Raw genomic sequence first — 20,394 nt, 5'->3', positions numbered from 1 at the left:
TTATAATTCAATCCGAATTTAGTCAATTAAGTCTGAAATTCAATCCGAATGTGTGTTATTATCCGACCGGGACCCTAGTTTCACAACCACCAAGTGAAAAACAAAACGGGTCATGCTCCATGTGGAGGTACCATAACTTATCCTCCGAATGTACAGGATTGCCCCATAATAAGACACGTGGACTCAACGTCTAGCCAAAATTTACTCGCGGCGCATTTTATCTCATGCCACCTCATAACCTCTTCTTGCGCCGCCTCTCCCTAACCCCCGCGAGCAACAGTCAACTGATATACCTTCCAAAAACCTGAAACAGAGAAACCATCATGCCGGCTATAGTCGCTCTCCCTCCGGCTTCGTTTCATTCTATCTCACAGAGTCTCCCCCATGCGTACTGCAGCCCTACCCTCCATTCAATGTCTATCTTGCGCCGCCTAACCCCTCGCTACCTATCATCACAGTCCCACCGCTTCAGAAGGCGCGTGGCTACAGTTGCCGCCGCTGTCCGGCAAGACACCACCATATGGACACAAGCGCCCCTATCGGAGATCGAGCCTGTCGCTGAGTCCCTCTTCCATGTCACCATCGATGTCTCTGACTCTCCCGACGTAGCCACATCTCATACTCGCGCGGGCCAGTACATCCAGCTCCGAATTCCGGACGTAGCTAAGCCCTCGTTCCTCGCCATAGCCTCTCCTCCTGCGTTCTCGGTAACCAAAGGTGCCTTCGAGTTCTTAGTGAAAAGTATTTCAGGATCGACAGCTGAGCTTCTCTGCGGGCTCAATAGAGGGGATGTGGTTGAACTGACCCAAGCCATGGGGAATGGCTTTGCAATAGATCAGATCGAACCGCCGGAGAAATACCCAACAGTTTTGATTTTCGCGACTGGATCAGCAATCAGGTAACTTGTTGGGACTGAAGTTCTGTTTAGTTGCTAAGTCAAAAAACTCAGCAAAAATGTTGGCTTGTTCTTGTTAACTGAATGCTAGAGTTGATAAGAACGTCTTCCGTATTGTGCCGGAGTTTGATATCTGGAAGTTTTATTTACTAGTATCTCATTTGAATGAGTAGCATACTTGGCAAGCTGAATTAGAAAAAATTGGTTATTGAGTTTCATCTTCGGGTGAATTTATCTGGCTGGTTGAACGTCAACCTTCTTATTCCCCATAAATGGAATGAGAGAAGAAGAAGATTTGTAGAAAACTTTAGCAGGCCAAGCCATTCATTAGTGTTTTTGTCATTCCAAATTCATATTGAGAACCATTTCTTTTGTAGAGGGTGCATTTTGGCTATCGAAGATATGTTCTAATCACATTCTGTGCCTCTCTTAGTCTCTTGATAAAGAAGGCATTCTAGATTTCCTTGTCCCTCCCCTGACTTTGTGGCTGTCATGAGTGCAGTTACGTAACCCATGGATGGAAGAGGAAAGCCTATTGGTTAAATTCTAAGAGTCATTCCATTAAAGAGTTGGTTAAATTAGGACTGAGTGGCCTACATTCAATTCCTAATTCCATATACCCTTAAGTGGTATACAGTGCCCATAAAACTACTTGGGTTATTTCCTATACCCTTATATTAGGCACTGTAATCAATGATAGTCTAAACATTTATTTTTGCACTGTAAAGAATTATGCACAGTTTGTTAAGCCATTTTTGCTGTAGTAATCGAAGCTTGACCGTTCTGTCCTTTGGTTAGTGAGTTTTGACGTGTCTGTTTCTGAAGGTTAAGGATATATTTATTTATTTTTCCCATTTTCTATGTGAATTTGAAGTAGGCCATAACTACGCAAGTCCTAGATAAGGTTAGAGGTACGCAATCTTTCATTTTAGCCTTTTGTGCATATACATCAGGGACTTTTCCTTTCATTTTGTGAGCAATGGTCCTTCCAACAGCTTACAAGAAATCTTGTGAATTCAAATGTCGCTGAAGATGATATCACCTTTTGGTAGCCCCCTTTTCTTTTTTTTGAATGGAAAAGAAGTCTTCCAATTTGTTTAATATATGTATGTACATTCCTTGTCCAACTAAATGCGTAATGTCGACAAGTTTGATCTTCTTTTTTGGATGTGCTAAAAAATTAACATTCAATAACCAACTTTTTTACTGAAAAAGATCAAATTATATTTGTTTGCTTAATTGTTATACATACTTGTGAGTTTATTTCTGGCCTACTTAGCTGATATCCGATACTGCTTGTTTTGAGAGCTATTCTTCTATGTGGCATTATACTTATCACTTTCTTTCAACGTAGTTTTTCTTCTAGAGGGTTCCCCATGCCAAAATGTTTCTATCTTTTTTCTATTGTGCAGTCCAATCAGGTCTCTCATTGAGTCAGGGTTTAGCGCGGATAAAAGATCTGATGTAAGGCTTTATTATGGGGCTAGAAACCTCAAAAGAATGGCTTATCAGGTTTGATGATTTGCTCTATTGTTAGGTTACAATCTCTGTTTTACAGAATAAGCGAGTCTTTTTTTTAGAAGAACTATTCAAATACAGGTGATTTTGAATCTTGTGCTTCTCAATTTATAGGATAGGTTTAAAGATTGGGAATCGTTGGGCGTAAAGATAGTTCCAGTATTATCACAACCTGATGATAAATGGACCGGTGAAAAAGGTTATGTTCAGGTAAAGTGTCTTTGTGTGCCATTTTTAGTTTAATTTGAACTGCAGCAATCAAATACAGATAGATTTTTCCCCCGAATGGCTTATTAAAATTCAGGAGTCAAATTCATATATCTTTAAGCCATTGTTTTGCAGGCAGCTTTTAGTAGGGTAAAACAAATTACTAGCCCTTTTGCCACGGGTGCTGTGCTGTGTGGGCAGAAACAGATGACTGAGGTTTGCTTCTTTTTTTTTTTAAAGTTATGATTCCTTTTTTTTTTAATAAAAAAAGTTACAATTCCATATTTTGTTCTTACTGGTATCAGTTGCTTAGAGAATGCATGACACATTCCCCCCTCTTTCTTCCCTGCTCTAATCTGAGACCCTTGGTGAAGTCATCCACTGGTTCACCAACTTCAAGATCAAAACTTCCATTACTAGAAGTCTAGAATGAATAAGAGCAGGATTAGACATGCATTTCTTTATCCATTTATACCACCTATTGCCAGACCCCATTTGGTGAAGAAGGTATCGAGGGAAAATCCAATTTGCATTGTTGAAACTGCATCTTGCATGCATATGATGTCCCTCTCACCCTTTGTCACTCATTCACCATCTCAGTTGAAACTGGAGAAACATCCCAAATTTATGTGTTACAAAAGCATTTTGATGAGACCCTACTACTTTTTGCAATCTCCCTCCTTAATTGATTGTAAGCACTGTGGATAACTGTTTGTAAGCACTGTGGATAACTGTTTGTAAGCACTCCCCCACAAGACAATGGGTCTAAAGACTGTTGTGCACTCGTCTCCTTTCTTACTAAATTGCTTGCCTCCCAGCCATTTTGTAGTGTGTTAGAAGCTGGTAAAAGGTAAATACAAGAATTTGAAAAATTCACTAAGCTTATTTTCTAAAAGATATTGTGTAGACTGATGGCTTGTTTGGTTGGATATAATAGTTTCCAACTTTCATGTAGCGAATTTCAAAAAATGAGCGATTTATGAATCATTGATAAAAAAATTCGAATTCCTTCACTACCCTCTGTGACACTTACATATACCATATAACTAAAACTCTAAAAGAGTTGTTTCTTTAATGAGGCCCCTTGAATTCTAGATCCATACCCTTTGTTAGAAACTTAGAATTACTTCTGAATAGAATGATTTTGATTCTACATTGGAGAAGCTATGAGCACCTATGGGTCTAGACAATATTTTTTGGCTGCATCTTCTCTTTGCTTAAATGTTAAAATATTTTGTGTGTAGTAAGTTTAATAGTGTTGTCTGGCTTATGCAGGAAGTAACCTCAATTCTTGTAGCAGATGGAGTCTCCAGTGAAAAGATACTGAAGAACTTCTGAAAAATTTACCATATGGGGTGTAAGGTTCATATTGTTGTGTTATTATTGAGCAAAAGTAGAAATGATTCTTTGGACGCGCATTCGCAGCCTTCTTTTGAATGATAAAAGGAATTGAAACGTGGACGGTGGATCTGCTAGGGAACTTCTCTCAATCTTTTTATTTTCGTACTGTTGTGTTTAATCCTCTATTTCCTCGATAGACGAATGGGGAGATATTGTGCTAAAGCTTTAGATAGTTGCTCTTGTTTGAACACTAAGCAAGTTGGTATTTCATAATGGAAGTGAACATTTTGAAGGGACTGTCTGCAAGAGAAACCGTCGGGTTGAATACTAGAATTTTGCCCATTTGTAGATAGACCATCATTCTTACATCAAGTGAAATAGAAAAAGACCATAATTCATATGAGAAAACAAAAAAAAGAAAAAAATGACTGTAACGGATCGTTTCTACCTAGTGATAGTTTTGAGAAGTCCCATTCTGAAAATGTCGCAAACACTTGCCTGGCAAAAAACACTTGCCAGAAAGAATACTAGTTGAACAAGGGCTTCCACGACCCTACAAATCCGACACGACTTGCAGAGTTGTGGTCACAAATTCCTCACTTGCGGCTTTAAATTGTCACCCACACTGCTGTAACGCAGTCTATTAAACAACCGGCAGGAGAGAGCGCCCAACCTGAAAACTATACAGTAAACACAGCCATTCTTCAGCATCATATGACTGGAATACAAGCAAGTCATCAGTTAGCCATATGGCCCAACCCCGCTAACTGAGGGCACCCAACATAAAAACATTACCAAATAGAAAACCTGTTGATATGCGGGTCAAATGTCTTCAAGTAGCTGAGAAAAATCTTATTAATCAGAAGTACAAATCGCATTAGCAATCCTCCACATAATCCAGTGCAAATAACAGGCTTGCAATGAATTCTAGTCACCCACTGGTAAACATGAGAGAAACATGAGAATAATCAGTAAAATGAATTGAACAAGAAAAGTTTCTAACATCTTTGGAAGCTTGAGCATCAATTCTGTTCAGTTGCAATCTTATCCATAACGCCAACCATTCCATTGCAGTCTCCTGAATGCAGGGGTGGATGATATTTTGCCTCTGAAGGAGAGTGTGGGTGATCATCCTCGGCCAAGTGATGGTGCCAGTGCTTGTGATGATGGTGCTGATTATGGCTAGATTTCTTGTGCTTTGATCTTTTAAATGATTCTTCATTGTTGTTATCCAATGACTTTCCTAAAGACTGCCTCCTTTGATCATGTCTGGATCCATCAGAATCTGATGAACTTGAGTCCACGCTATGCGACCTATGGTGACGTTTATGGTGCTTTGCATGGCGTTTCCTTCCGGGAGTACCATTATCATCTGATCCTGATAAATCTGAATCACTAGATTGTGAACGACGATGACGTTTGTTGTGCCTCCCATCGATTCTTCGTATTTCACCATCTTCTTTCTCACTCGATGAATCTGCATCAATAGAATTAGACCGACGATGGCGTTTGTGGTGCTTCCCATGGCTTCTTCGTATTGCACCGTCTTCTTTCTCACTCGATGAATCTGCATCAAAAGATTGTGACCGCCGATGGCGCTTGTGCTGTTTTGCACGTCTTCTGCTCCTGGACATCTCATCATTCCTACCATCACTTGAAAAATCAGAAGCACTAGAATCTGAATCATACTGATGCTTGTGTCTTCTGTGGCTTCTCTTCTTCCTCCTATCTTCTTCAGAGCCACTCAAAAATTCGCCGCTGCCATCATCACTTGAGTCCAAAGATCGTCTCTTCGGTTTTCGCCTACTTCTCTTATCCTTCCTCTTTTCATTGTCACCTGAATCTGAGTGTGTATGCCTTCTATGTTTTTTGTGAGGTCTCCTGCTCTTTCTTCCCCCATCATTGATGTCACTCTCAGTATCAGACTCTGACACAGAATGCCTTTTGTGCTTTAAAGCCCTTGATTTCTTATCTTTGGCTTCTGCATCAGCTTTTGCTTTTGCAGCGGCTTCTAACTTCTGCTCCCATTTCAATGGGGCTTCCTTCTTCTCCAAAGCTCTCTTCTTTTTCTCCTCAACCAACTGGATGAACTTTTTGCAGTCCATTTAGATATAAAAACCAGCTCAAGACCTGCATTATGGTATGATGATGACCAGAAGTACATCTCACAAAAGAGAAAAAACAATGTTAGTTCTTCAATCATAAAATTACATGTTCACATAACATCTGATAAAGCTTAACAAAACCAGACAACCACCCAGTCCAGACAAAGTGAGAAAATAACATTCATTCAATTATAGTTGACATAAAGGTCAGATCTTGACAAACTAAAAGAGCATGTAAAGATTTTAATTCATGCCTTTTCACTTTATGCCAATTTCAAAAGACAGCCATAGGAAAAAAGTGTAAAACCTACATTAAGGCTTAAGCTACAAGAAGAGGCATAATTTTATTTGCCACAGCTTAGAAATAATAAATCCTACTTATCACAAGGAACGTTATGGCTAATTTTAAACCAGCTTCAACCTAACTTCTTATACTCCCACAGATATTTCTTTCACATAAACAAAGAGTCTTCACTTGTCTATATAATGTGTCAACTAAACGCGTAAAAGGGAGAATATGAAGGGTCATTTTCATCACCTCCAGGTAAGCAAGTTCATTATGCCGATATAAAGTAAATCAAGCACATGCAAGTAACATTCATGCAGGCACAAACAATAAACAGGCATCACAAACTTACTTACCTAAGATTATAATTTTTGAAACAAAATGTTTTCTTCAACTTACAAGTGTTAACATTTGCAAAACAATAAAAACCAACCAATTCTTCATATTCAAAGAATTGTATGACTAATAAAAACAAAAGTTACAGAAAAGAGCCACTTTCCAAATAAAAACCGTAAGTCATTACTTTTTTTCAATAATCAAAGGAGACTGTGCTGAGATACAGAGTTCAACATACCCATAGCATGATATACGCAAGAAAAATGAACTTATTCCTTACATCAAAAAGAATTAGCAATTTGATTCAAACTTCTTACCTTTTCTGCGAAAGATGAGGAATCTAAGATCTGCCTCCTATCTTTTCTCACGGACAAAATGAAAAAATACAGGCTTTCTGTGTTACAACGGTAAAGTCTGCAGCATAGATAACAAGAGATGCCACAGTCAGGTCCCAATGTGTAAACTAAAGGCGCTAACGCAATAGAAAATGATGATAAACCCAAACTGAGAAGCAATAGCAACTAATGAAAGACCCCCCCCCCCCCCCCCCCCCCACCAGATTAAAAAAGAAAGGATACCAAGAGTATTGTTCTCCGTTTCAGAATTCCATCAGCACTGAACAAATTATAGTCTGTTAGCCATTAATACTTTTTGGGTCCTATATAAAGGTAAAAGTATAATCTAAGATTTATTTTCTTTTCCTCACGAGCAGTTTGCTCAGCAACCAAGGAAACAGAAAGAAAGTACTCAAAGTTGGGTTATCTGAAAACTAGGTTCCGGTTACAAAAACTAAAATGATGAATTAAAAAATGCAAAAAGTAAACTTCTCAAATAACAAAAACTATAAAAACGAAAAGAAATAATCAAATGCACAAAAAAGCCAATCAGAATTGCAATGAATAAATGACACTTAAAGCTAAAGTAAATAAATAACAATTTGAAACTAGAAGGATTATGGATCAAAGTTTATTAGCACAGCAATCCAACAACGTTGCAACATAAATCACATCACAGGAGAAAAATGTTTAAAAATTTGTTACAAGCATCTGATAAAACCCACGTTATAAAAACTGAAGAAACGAATAACAGGTCAATAAGAGAGGCGTGGTATGAAGAAAACAACCAAGAAACCCAAAACCCAAATACTTCTGCTGCAGCTTCAGGAGGAACTTCACCAAAACCCAACTACCTCTCATGTTCAAGATTATTTTATTTTTTTAAAAAAGTCGAAATCCGAAAAAGATACACACCACAAACCCTAAAAATCTCAATCTAAGCGAGTCAAGTACAACTACCAAACACATCTTAAATTCCAAAATCGATAAAAAAAAAAACTACAAAATTCAAACCCATTCAAGAACATAATTTTCAATATAAAACCCTAACCAGACATAATCAGAGCAAAGAGAACATATGCAAAACGGTGACTAACATAGAGAGAAGGAGTACCAAAATATGCACCTGTGAGAGATTAGAGAAGGAAGGAAACGACGGAAGCAGAGAAGTAGATCGGAGAACGAGAGACCAATGCTCCTGCCTTGCACTTTCTAGAAAGACCTTCAATGCGTGCGGCGTAGTCTGTATATAAAGCATCTGAAATTCTGAATTACGTACCGTCTACTAAACCGGTTCACCGGTTGGGCCGCGTGCTCTGTCACCAAATGATTGGTGCATGAATGAGCCAACCAATATTTTTGCTAAACTTCTTAAATTACACACAATTTCCCCAATATTTGGATTTTCCTAATCACTATTTTTTGTTACTTTTAAAAATTTGTTGAAGCAGTTTAATAATCATGAATTAAAATTTTAGGAGTAAAACCAATCATTTTAATTTTTTTTAATTATATAAAAAATAGATTTTTGAATTATAAAATATCAAAATTTTAAATCAATCAAATGTTGATTATTCAGAAGAATACGCGGTTTAAGGCCCGGCCCACCTAAATTTTCTTCTGTTTATTCTACGAGAAGGAAAAAAAGAACAAAAATAGAAAACCAGACCAAAGTAGAGTCATTCCGATCAATTTGATGTGGATCATCTCAACAGTTCTCATTCTCTGTACTCTCTGATCAGATCCGATTCTCGAATAGGCCAATTCAATCTGAAATGGCCGCGTCCGGCGCTGCCACCACCAACATCATGCTGGCGATCTACGAGAAGAAGACGACCACCGTCGACCTCTACCGGCCTCTCCGCAACTATATCACTTTCACGTACTCTGAACGGGAAGCGCAGAACCTTGAGGACGACCTTCAGACTCTGAAGGAACTCCGTTTAGACGTAGAGCGTGTAATTGATCCCTCTCCCGCCGCTCGCCGTGACGTTCTTCAATCCTACTTCAAGGTCCTCTGCCTTGTCGAGACGCGATTCCCCATTTCTCCTGACTCTGACCACATTAACACTGTTACGTTCACTTGGCACGATGCCTTCAAGCAGAAACAGAAGGCATCTCAGCAGAACATTCACCTTGAGAAGGCTGCGGTGCTATTTAATTTGGGGGCAGCGTACAGCCAGCTAGGGCTATCGTTCGATCGCACGACGGTAGAGGGGAGGCGCCAGGCCTCCCACGCGTTCATTGGGGCTGCTGGGGCGTTTGCTTTCTTGAGGGATAATGCAGCGACCAAGGCGTCCATGGATAGCTCTACCACGGTTGACGTGTCAGTGGTGTGTGCTGGGATGCTGGAGCGGCTGATGCTGGCGCAGGCACAAGAGTGCGTGTTCGAGAATACCATTGCCAAAGGGAGCACGCCTGGGGTTTGCTCCAAGATTTGTAGACAGGTTGGCGGTTTTTTTATTTCGTGTTTGTGTTTTTGATCTAGATAGAAGTGTAGCTTTGGTAGTAAGATAGTCTTTAATTATTGTATGCAGTGCTATTTCTTCCCCAGAATTGAAATTAATTATGCCTATGCTGGCAAATTAAATGACCCATAGACAACTGAATTCAATTGTGAGTTTAAGGAATGGATTCTGGGTTGATGTTGTATAACAAAAAAATAAAAAATGATTCAATGTCAGAGCTAATTGCTGGAGGAATGCACGAGTTTGAGGGTTTTGTATGTGTTTTATAGCAGAGGAAATAATTTCACTAAATGTGCAACGTATGAACAACTAGAAAATGGTGAGATCATTAGTGTTCTGTGTTCACACTTGAATCATCTGCTTAGCTGATGTGTAGCATTCTACCCTCTGCATGCAATTGTTTTTGATTTTATCTCTATGTAATCTATTCGTGCATTTTATTGAGTCTTGATATGGGGATTTTTATGGGATTTGGTTTGTTGGATTACCTTCTTCATGTAGCCAAGGTTTTCCCAGTGATTATATGGTATGTTTTGAATTGTTTAAAGATGAGCATGGTTACAGGTTGGTCTGTACTACGAGGAAGCTTTAACAGCATTAAATGTTGCACCTCTGAAGGATCACTTTGACAAGGGCTGGATATCTCATGTGCAGCTTAAGGCAGTTCTTTTCTATTCAGAAGCTTGCTATAGGTACAGTCTAGAGCTGCATGAGAAAGAAGAGATTGCCGAAGAAATTGCACAGTTGAGGAGTGGGGTTAGTGCTTTAGCTGAGGCAAAGAAGTCCTCAAAGGGAGCTGCGGCACAGCTTCTGGATGCAATGAGTAAACTAGGGGTTAACCTTAGTTGCAACCTGGAAAGGGCTGTAAAGGAAAATGATAGGGTTTACCTTATGAGGGTTCCCTCCCCTAGTTCTTTACCACCCCTTCCGGCATTTTCATTGGTTAAGCCAATGGCAATGAATGAGGTATTGGATGCCAGCAAGAAGAAAATGTTTGCAAGCCTTGTTCCCGACAGCAGTGCTAAGGCTCTTTCGAGATACACTGAAATGGTGGATGATATCATTAGGACACAGGCTGAGAAATTGCAACAAGGGAGTGAGCTAACGCGAGTGGGGCTCAAGGAAATGGACTTGCCAGATTCTATCCGTGCACTGGAAGGAAGTTCTCTACTCCCTGCAGATCTCAAAGAAGATGTTGAAGCAGTGCAGATTAGTGGAGGCCCTGCTGGTTTAGAGTCAGAGTTGCAGCAACTCAGGGATTTGAGGGGGGTGAACCAGGAATTGCTGGTCCAGACTGAGGAACTTTTGCAGAAAGAAGCAGCAGAAGATGCTCAATTTAGAAGCCAATTCAGAACACGATGGACGAGGCCTCAGTCTAGCACACTGACAAAGAACTTGCAGGACAGGTTAAACAGATTTGCGGCTAACTTAAAGCAAGCCGCAGATAGTGATGCCCGTATTGAGCGTTCTGTGAGAGATCATTCTACACTGATGTCGATCCTGGATCGGCGGCCGGTATGCTTTTCTAACCTGTTTGCGTCAGTCTGTTATTATGAAATATGATTTAAGTTTTCTGTGTGATGTTAACTGGTGCAGCTTTCCCCCATTCCCTGAATGCTTAGATGACGTTGTTCTCAGAAGATTATAATTAGTCTATCTTGCAATGCCACATACTCATTTATTTTCACCCTTTATTAGATAGAAAATGCCCTCCCCACTCTGGCTCGGCCAATAATGTCCTTGGATGCGAATGAAGATGCTGTAGTTGGTTCCCTGAAGCAGAGCTTGGTAAGGTTTCTCATCAATTCTGAATCTGTTGTTAGAAGTTAGAACTACCTTCTCATAAATTCTATTCTTGTGCTCCATGTCCCAATAAACAGTGAACAAATGTTTCTCTTATGACTGCATCATTTGTCTGGTAGTTTCAATTGTTGAAATTGCACGGTCTTCCTCTAAACTTAAGTGCATAACCAGTTACATAAGGTTGTTCTGATTCTTCAAGTTGGTCAGTTTGTGCCTTTGCTTGTTTGGTTATGCAGAGGCAACTGGAGACTCTTGGTGCTCAACGTGCTGGTCTTGAAGATATGCTCAAAGAGATGAAAAGAAAGGTATTATCATTATCACCCTGGGTTAGCCACTGAAATGACTTAAGATAGTGCCGTTACTTTGTGGATTAGGCTTGTAGTTGTTTGTCTTCCACATTTCAGACTTTGATACTGATAGGATTGTCCCACATCGAAAGATATGGGAGCTAAGATGTTGTTTATAGGGGGAGGTATGGGCCTCCCTTAGTACCCAAGGTTTTCTAGTATGGGCTGGGAGGCCTTGGGTACAGCCGGCCCATATGGGTGGGTGTCGGTTGGGCCTTGGGTACTGAGCATGTATGGGCACTACTCTATCAATGGACCAGTCATTACAAAAAAATATGAAAAGAGAGGGGCACGTGGCACTGTTTGATTGTTACACTTGCTGTTAATTTAGTGGTCCTGCTATTTCTGATTTGCGTTGCTGTGCTGGTTATAGGTGTTGTGGGCAGAGAGTAGAGGATAACTGGGTTTTTGGTTGGCTTTTTCTCTTACGAGAACGGGAGGTCCTAGCCCCTCGAAGGCTAGGTTTATCTTGCTTTCAGTCTTGTTTTCTCTTGTTAAGTTTGTAATAGCTAGACCTTGAAATCAGAAATATAATCTACAAGTTGAAGTATTGCCAGCAATATCTTTGTTTCTTTTCTGAACTATTTGAGGGATCTATCATTGGTATCGAAGCATGATCCTGTTGTGCCTTCAACTTGGGACCGTGCCTGCGGAGTGGCCGGCCATGGTGCTCGACCAACGGGGGTGCGCCTGCCAGAGTGGTCGGCCATGGTGCTCGACCAACGTGGGCGTTGATCTTGAAGGGGAGGGTATTGATAGGATTGTCCCACATCGAAAGATATGGGAGCTAAGATGTTGTTTATAGGGGGAGGTATGGGCCTCCCTTAGTACCCAAGGTTTTCTAGTATGGGCTGGGAGGCCTTGGGTACAGCCGGCCCATATGGGTGGGTGTCGGTTGGGCCTTGGGTACTGAGCATGTATGGGCACTACTCTATCAGATACTAGCGGAGTGCATTCGTCAATTGCCTGTTCAATTTACCTCATCCCACTACTCTGTAATTCATGGTGCTTATTCTTCTCTCTTGATGTACACTTGGTGAGGCTTACATTAACTTTGGCTTCAGGATGACATCCTACCAAAACTGATGACATCCACCGGATCCTATGAGGATCTTTTCAGGAAAGAAATAGCAAAGTATGATCATATCTGTGAGGAAATTTCCCAAAATATTGAGGCACAAGAACAACTGTTGATGCAAATTCAGGTTTTTATCTCCTTGCCCCTTGGTCTTCTGGAATTGATTTCCTTGCTTTTATCATCATATGAAAACCAAGGTATCTGCATTAACTTGTACTCTAATTCATGGTAAATAGTGGCTCCCTGTTTGAAAGATGTTATTGATGATAAGATCATGTTTCATCAATTCGGTTTAATGATTTGTAATAATACTTTCTTGAGAACATGCCCAGAGAATGAGTGTAGCAAAAATGAAAATGTTGGGTTGGTTATGCAGAAAAAATAGGAAGGATAGGGTAAGAAACAAGACTATCCAAATCTAGGGTAGGCTGTCAAAGATGAGATGCAAGAAAATCAGCTAAGATGATTTGGGCATGTATGAATGCAGTAGTGAATGAAGTTGAGCAAATTTTAAGTAGGAGATACTAAAATAAGGAGGGACACCCAAAAATGCATGGATGGGATTAGAAGGGACATAGTCTCCGTGGGATTAGTTGAGATTGTAGCTTTTGATGGTAATGGGTGGTGAAGGTGACTCCACGTGATACTTTCTGACTAATTTCTCATATGGAATTCAAGCATTGTTTGGGATGAGGGTTTTGATGGTGATGATGATGACATCGACAAGGACTTTCTTGTTCTTAACATCCAAGGACACCATATTTTTGTAACCCTCATAGGCAGAATGTTTCTGCTGATGTTTTTTGCTGTTCAAACAATGTGGTCTTATTATAAGAGCTACTACTTTTGCATCTTCTGAATTGGTACTCTATAGTTTAAATTGCAATTTTTTAAATATTTTGGCGCCTTTTGCACTCCAATTCCTTGGCTTTGTTTGTATTTTCTTTGCTTCTAGGGCTTAATTTTACATATTTAGAAACATTATTTTCTCTCTGTGCTGTGCTTGTTATGTTTATTTTTTTTACAGGCTCAAAATGATGAATTTTCTTCTGTCTTCAACCTTGAAGATTTTAAAGGTTTTATTTCTGTTCCATCTCTGTGTGTGTGTGTGTGGCTTGAGTTTCACATTCATTAAATACACGCACAATAACCTTCAACATTGCATCATGCTACTTATCTAGTCTTATGGTACAAATTAGGGCAGCCATTTGCTGTGATTGGTTTGAAATCAGATCTTGTTTCATTTTAATTTTGTATACTATGAAACTGGCTGAAGAATTGGTAGTATGTTGTCATGTTTAGTCATATTATGTCTCTTGATGTGCTAATGTGGATTCTCCTATATGCAACCAGGTCTAGTGGGCATGCTTGTTAGGTTAGGTTGGCAGAATCTGTTTGTGGTTGGTTAGCCAACTGATCAAGGGACAATAATTTAGTAATTCTAATTCAATTAGAACTTTCTATTTCACTTAGGATTCGGAGTTTCTTTTAATAATTTGAGATTTGATTCAATAAAGAGAATTTTCTCTTATTTCCAGTTTTCTTTGGCCTAAACATTGGTTTAGCCTTATTTCACGCTTTCTCCTGCGTCAGCTACGTTTTTACTGAGACTGATCTTGGTGTGGAATAATTTTTTTCTTCTTTTTTTATCTATTAGATTGGTTTGATAGTGTTGTGACCACTACCAATTTGTCATCTTAAGTCGCTGTTCTTGTTTCTCAACTCTGCCACGGAAAATTTTCATTGCCAAGTTGTTTCCGCTAATTTCATTTAAAATAGGACATGGGGATTTGGCATCAACATTGTAAGACAATATGGTTTCATGGTGCTCGTGGTATGATGTCTATCTCATGGTGCAGGATGTTTAGTGAATGTGAATTCTTAGAGGTCAACAGTTCTGTTGAAACATGAAATAATATTGCTTGTTCTGGTGATTTCTCGTAGTCTGAATCTTTATCTTCAAAACAAACTTCCAAACTAACATATTTTCCCTTCAACTTGTTTCAGCATCCCGTGAGAAGTGTTATAAGCAGATACAGGCTGCCATAGCAAAATACCGTGAAATTAACGAGAACATCAATGAGGGATTGAAGTTTTATGTTACTCTGCGGGTAAGTGATTTCTCATTTGTTATGAGGTTGTTGTCTTTGAATTTAAATTACTCATTTATTGTAGATTTTCTATTTAACTAAGTGCAATTCTATGACCTCTGCTATGCCTGCGACTTTCGCCTATTTTTGGTTTGGGGTCTGAAAGTGCTGTCCATATGTTAGTGCTTGTCAATTTTATTCTAGATCTGTTAAGTTGTCTTGATTTTTTTTCTAGAAAATAAAATTCAAGTAACATTTTTTCTTTTTTCATTTTCAAACTAAGCCTAGTCAAGCAGTGATGTATTTTGGTAGTTTTAGATAATTATCCAACTTATGAACTCATGATGTGCTGATTTGTGTGATATCTCTTTGTTTAACAGGACGCAATCGCCAATGTAAAGCAGCAGTGCAGTGATTATGTGATGACCAGGAACATTCAATGCCGAGAAATGATGGAGGATGTGCAGAGACAAATGGCAGGACTCGGTTTCCAGGATCGCCAGAACATGGGTTCTCATAACTACCTTTCCTTTGGGCAGCCCCCTCAAACTCAGAGATCCAGTTCATTGCAACCATCAGATCCTCAACCTGGCCCCCCTTGTACTCAGTCACCTTACTATCAGCCTCCTGAGCAGCCAACAATGCCGGGTTATGGTCACCCTCATCTCAACTATGGATCCAATCAGCATCCACCTCCGTATCATATTCCACCTGCTTCTGGTTCACCTTACCCTCCTCCACAACCTCAACAACAGCCACCTACAAACCATGACTATGGCCAACCTGCTTATCCAGGATGGCAAGGTCCATACTATAATGCCCCACAACCTGGATCTTTTCCTAGGCCTCCTTATACTACTGTTCCATCTCCATATCCTCCTCCTAACCAAAGTGGTTATTATAAGCAATAACAGTGCGCTGTCCATCTTTTCTGATTTCGTTTTTATTACAGCCAATATGTTTCATTCTAAGTGGAATGGATTGATTCCGGCTATTACTTTTGTTCAGACATCTCATCATGTAGAGCATCCAGATCATGTATTCATTTTCGAGATTTTTGTCAGGTGATTTGAAGGTACGTGAAAGATTTCCCATGTATATTGCTTGTGAATATAATACTCGAGAACTTTAAAATTTATACGCAAGTTTTTCAATGTTTTGAAGAGCTGGGTGTACTACAATCAATAATATCTGAGACATTATGATGATTAATAAGTCACTTTGTTGCTAGAGTTTACAATCATAATGTGTTGAATGGGAACCACAGATTAAAGGAGTTCAGCTTTACATTGTTGGATCCTTATTACCACTATGTCGACCTCTCTTAGGAGGAGAAGGTATGCCCTTTAACATACTTGAGACAAACTAGCTTTATTTGTAAATACATGCATTTGTATATGCCTTACAGTTCATGTTATGTTGCCCAACCAACTAATCACTCTTTGAAAAGAAAAACAAACTACCCTGTAATGACCCCTGCGACAATTGTGATTTCTGATTTCAATTTTGTGTCAATTCATCCAGTCTTACAGATTCAAATCGATTCGTGTGGATTTCTTGGAGCAACTGCTTCTGCCCGGAAGAAAGAAAAAGAGAAACTGAGGCCCAATAAAGGATTAAGCCCAAAAGCGTGAGCGGGCCAATGTCCTGCCCATTATATAGGAGAAAGCGTTCAGCCCGATTACTAGCGGCGGCCCACCTAACCAATTTTTAACGTCTGTCACTGTCAAATTTTGTTTTTTTTTTTTTTACCATTTACATACATATATAGGATATAACAGGTTTTGTTTTATTGAGATGAAGTGCTTTTCTAATCAAATGTGATTTTGTTGCAGAAGATTCTTAGCCGGCTAACCAGATTATTTGTTCCAAGTTGTTTGTATATATGGTCTTCACTAATGGCCGGCCAATTAGTTGACTCTGATTTAAATATACATGATGACTTCAGTAATGCCCCACATACCAGTTTGAATTGATCTTCATCAAATAACATATTGTATCAATACATCATCAAGAATCTCGTCATAATTCCAATGTGAGAAGCTGTTTCTAGGAATTGCACCAGATACCTCTCTAGGTTCCGACTCAAGTCAAAATTTTAATTTTAGGATAAAAAAATATTAACCTACTATACAATCAGTCTTATATGCTTATGTAATTCTATGTTTATATGTTTATGTACTGCTGTTTGTATGCAACTTCATCTGGTGTTCTGTTTTGCAGTTTAGCCTAAAACAATAACCTTAAACAAATAAAGAAAAAGTTTTTAATTGCTTTCCCAAATTTTAAGACTTTCTGGCCCTCATTTTGCTCTTCAATCAAGAACAACCTGATCCTAACAAAAATCAGTTTTCAATCTGTTTCTTCTGTCATAAGTTACTTCTCTACCAGAAAAGGAAAAGAAAAAAATAATTCTGCAGATGCTGAGGCTTGCAGCAGCCATGGTAAAGCTGGTTTCATATTTCATGGGAGAGCAAAACAACGCTCTTAACAGAAAGTTATTCATGAGTACTGCTTTTAAGTGGCCATTCTTTAACATGCAAGTGTACTGAAAACAAGACTTCCATGCATCATACTCGTGCATTCTGTTACATTTTGTCCTTCCTTTGTTACCTTTTTTGTTATTCATAAGCCCCAAGTCCCCTTCTACACCACGCCAGCCTCGACCCGGTTTTCTTTTTTTGGTGAATCATGGAGAGGATATTTCTTATACTTCTTCTCCTGGTTGCATCATCAAGTGTTTCAGTTTATTCATACAATGTACAATCAATTTTCACATTCGGAGACTCCATTTTCGATGCTGGAAACAATCACTTCAACAAGAACTGCACCGCACAGGCTGATTTCCCACCTTACGGTTCAAGTTTCTTCCACCAACCCACCGGTAGATTCACCAATGGCAGAACGGTTGCTGATTTCATTTGTGAGTTAAAACATTCTTCCTTGCTGTTTCTTTTGACCATGTTTGCTTTTAGGAATAATTGAATGCTGATTTTATTTTTTTTTTGTTGGACATTGAAATGGCGACATATGTAGCTGAATTTATTGGCATTGATCTCCAAAAACCATATCTGGAAGCACAGATTGAGGTCATGAATGGAAGTAGGAAAGCTTACCCCTCCAATGGAATCAACTTTGCTAGTGCTGGCAGTGGCTTTCTGCAAGAAACAAACAAGGATTTTGTAAGAATCTCTCTTTTTATCCCTCAATCACATAACATAGTACTCAAGTTTCTTCTTAGAACATCAACACTGTGATGTAAATGCCCATTACAGGGAGTGATTCCAATCCAAGAACAGCTACTACAGTTTCAAACATCAGTGAAACAAAACCAAATTGACAAAACTTCAATCCAAAATTCAATCTTCTTCCTGGAGTCCGGTTCCAACGACATATTCAATTACTTCCTGCCCTTTGATCCTCCAAAACTTGATCCAAATGCCTATGTGCAGTCAATGCTAAAAGAAGCAGCAAACCTGATAGACCAAATCTACAAACTTGGGGCGCGCCGAATTGCTGTCTTTTCACTAGGCCCTGTAGGTTGTGTTCCAGCAAGAGCCATCTTGCCTCTTGCACCGGTCGATAGATGTTATGGAAAGATCAATGTGATGGTTAAGAAATTCAACAGTGGATTGGAGAGTTTGGTCAAAGATATTCCCACCAAGTACCCTGGTGCCATTGGAGTTTATGGAGCAGTTTATGACATTGTTCAGCGTTTTCGAGCAGTTCCCACAAACTATGGTAAATTTCACCTTTGTTCTGTAACTAATTTTGTTAATCAAACACACAACAAACTATAAATTTCTTATGCATTGTTGCACAGGCTTTTCTGATGTCGTAAACGCGTGTTGTGGCTATGGACCTCTTGGAGGATTAGTGCAATGTGGCAAAGAGGGTTACAAGATTTGTCCAAATCCCAACTCATTCTTGTTCTGGGATTACTTTCATCCCTCTGAGCATACCTATGAACTGATCTCAAAGGCCTTATGGGTTGGCGACACGTCTCGAATCAGGCCAATTAATCTGAAGAATCTAGCCAACCCTGCCTCCTTCAACTAAAGAATATTGAGAAGCAGAACAACTATTTCATTCAAATTTATTTCAATTGGACTAGCAGCTTACCTGTTCTTTCTTGGTATAAAATCTCAAGAGAGAGCAATATATCAGACCAATTTGATGGAATACTTCCAAGTGCAATATCTTGTTTTTTTCTGCTATACAACTAAGTACTCACATACGAAATTAATTTGTATCACCCACAAGATCCAATCCAATCGAACAGGAATGTCTTAGAAACCAAACGAATCTCCCATTAAAAACAAAGTTTGAAGCAAAAAATTTTGTTGTTTTGTTAGCTGGACATAGTACGAAAAAACCTTGGAGCAATGTGCTTGTCGGATTATCACTCTAACAAGGACAAAGATTCTGTTGCAGCAACCGACGGCAGCCCTGCAAAATTCCAAAGCCCCCCTCATGGTTGCTAAATCACATGATCATCATTTTAAAAATGAAAAAACGTGAATTAATTAACAGTTTATTAGTGAATTTTTTTTTTTGAAATATCGTCAAGAAATATGTTTTTCATCCTAATCGAACTTTAGGCACACATATGCGCACGCACACACCAAAAAAAAAAACCTCTGTTTTCCTCTGCCTCAAATGACATACATATATAAGACAAGAGTACTAAAAACAGAGCCACAGTGGTACAACTAACAACTGCTACTAACAAAAGTAGAAAACCATGACTTCTGTGGACTGCTTCACAAAGTCTTTTAACATATAATAACATCATTTTAAAAGAACAAGTGTGAACAGGAAAAATTTGTTCACAATGAAGAAAATTGTTGGGAAACTTCCACTGGCATTTTCCTGCCTCATCTTCTAAACTGATAGTAATATGTATACATCACCCCACCTAACCAGGCACGCAATGTGCGCCGCTACTTGTTCAGGATAAGGAAAAATAGCAAACCAGTTTGTTGGTTGGTCTCGTTGTCTATCAAGTCATTGTCCTCAGTTGATTTTCCATCATAGACAACAAACAAAGAAATGGTGGTGGGCTTCCTTGATGGTGGTGGTTGCTTTACAAGCATTTTGTATAAGCTGTCTTTATATATATACCGTATATATACTGGTACTGATACAGTACACATGCCTTGCCTAGCAGTTAGCTAGCTAATTTGCCGACAGTGAAACATCTTTAAAGACTTCAATTTGCCTCTAAATTTAGTGCAGGAGGTTCTGGTCTTGTTATGTTAGAGACAAACAAGATAAACATGCAACAATTTGTGTTCCAAACAGAGAGCCAATGTTAATTGCGTGTGGGTCTTGTTCCTTGAATAGGGAATGGCGACTTACAAAATTTTATACCCATCATGTGAGATATGTGTAACCCACGAACTCATTTGAATTCTGCACTTCCAACTCAATAATTGGGATAACTAGAATAACAATTGCCTAATCAATTTCGTGTTGTTATTTAATAGGGAAAATTTTTAATGGGTTTGTTGTGGTGTAAAGTGCCAGTTAATGATATGATGACCTTGATAAGCAGGGGTCAGCGAAATTGGGCCAGTTCGCAA

At 39.2% G+C, this 20,394-nt stretch overlaps 4 protein-coding genes across 9 annotated transcripts; 3 read left to right on the top strand and 1 right to left on the bottom strand.

The window, feature by feature from the left end:
- The first annotated feature begins 227 nt into the window (after positions 1 to 227).
- Positions 228 to 4,253, top strand: LOC120001456 (fruit protein pKIWI502-like). Its single transcript, XM_038849797.1, has 5 exons — positions 228 to 898; positions 2,308 to 2,407; positions 2,528 to 2,623; positions 2,756 to 2,836; positions 3,896 to 4,253. The coding sequence occupies exons 1-5, from the start codon at positions 324 to 326 to the stop codon at positions 3,956 to 3,958; spliced, it is 915 nt and encodes a 304-aa protein (XP_038705725.1). The 5' UTR covers positions 228 to 323; the 3' UTR covers positions 3,959 to 4,253.
- Positions 4,254 to 4,752: 499 nt separating this feature from the next.
- Positions 4,753 to 8,283, bottom strand: LOC120001455 (sarcoplasmic reticulum histidine-rich calcium-binding protein). Of its 4 annotated transcripts, none has more exons than XM_038849792.1 (3): positions 8,150 to 8,283; positions 7,006 to 7,102; positions 4,753 to 6,125 (listed from the first exon to the last, which is right to left on the bottom strand). In XM_038849792.1, exon 3 carries the CDS (start codon positions 6,064 to 6,066, stop codon positions 4,984 to 4,986), a length of 1,083 nt encoding a protein of 360 aa, XP_038705720.1. In that variant the 5' UTR covers positions 6,067 to 6,125; positions 7,006 to 7,102; positions 8,150 to 8,283; the 3' UTR covers positions 4,753 to 4,983. The 4 variants fall into 4 exon arrangements, with proteins under 4 accessions (XP_038705720.1, XP_038705722.1, XP_038705721.1 ...); XM_038849794.1 differs by having other exon boundaries at positions 4,753 to 6,091; XM_038849793.1 differs by having other exon boundaries at positions 8,138 to 8,156.
- A 404-nt stretch (positions 8,284 to 8,687) lies between these two features.
- LOC120001452 (vacuolar-sorting protein BRO1-like) lies at positions 8,688 to 16,760 on the top strand. 3 transcript variants are annotated; one of them, XR_005468864.1, is made up of 10 exons: positions 8,688 to 9,470; positions 10,056 to 11,006; positions 11,190 to 11,279; positions 11,531 to 11,599; positions 12,706 to 12,846; positions 13,747 to 13,795; positions 14,727 to 14,830; positions 15,190 to 15,884; positions 16,077 to 16,146; positions 16,334 to 16,760. XR_005468864.1 is itself a non-coding variant. In XM_038849790.1 (8 exons), exons 1-8 carry the CDS (start codon positions 8,799 to 8,801, stop codon positions 15,718 to 15,720), a joined length of 2,607 nt encoding a protein of 868 aa, XP_038705718.1. In that variant the 5' UTR covers positions 8,688 to 8,798; the 3' UTR covers positions 15,721 to 16,049. The 3 variants fall into 3 exon arrangements, 1 of the variants encoding a protein (XP_038705718.1); XR_005468865.1 differs by lacking the exon at positions 16,077 to 16,146; XM_038849790.1 differs by lacking the exons at positions 16,077 to 16,146; positions 16,334 to 16,760 and having other exon boundaries at positions 15,190 to 16,049.
- Positions 16,761 to 17,447: 687 nt separating this feature from the next.
- Positions 17,448 to 18,960, top strand: LOC120001269 (GDSL esterase/lipase 6-like). The gene is made up of 4 exons (XM_038849511.1): positions 17,448 to 17,732; positions 17,846 to 17,991; positions 18,085 to 18,550; positions 18,633 to 18,960. The coding sequence occupies exons 1-4, from the start codon at positions 17,501 to 17,503 to the stop codon at positions 18,866 to 18,868; spliced, it is 1,080 nt and encodes a 359-aa protein (XP_038705439.1). The 5' UTR covers positions 17,448 to 17,500; the 3' UTR covers positions 18,869 to 18,960.
- The last annotated feature ends 1,434 nt before the right edge of the window (positions 18,961 to 20,394 follow it).

The sequence above is a fragment of the Tripterygium wilfordii genome, chromosome 7 (genome assembly GCF_013401445.1).
Source record: "Tripterygium wilfordii isolate XIE 37 chromosome 7, ASM1340144v1, whole genome shotgun sequence".
NCBI classification, from domain to species: domain Eukaryota; kingdom Viridiplantae; phylum Streptophyta; class Magnoliopsida; order Celastrales; family Celastraceae; genus Tripterygium; species Tripterygium wilfordii.
This window is presented reverse-complemented; position numbering and strand designations above follow the sequence as displayed.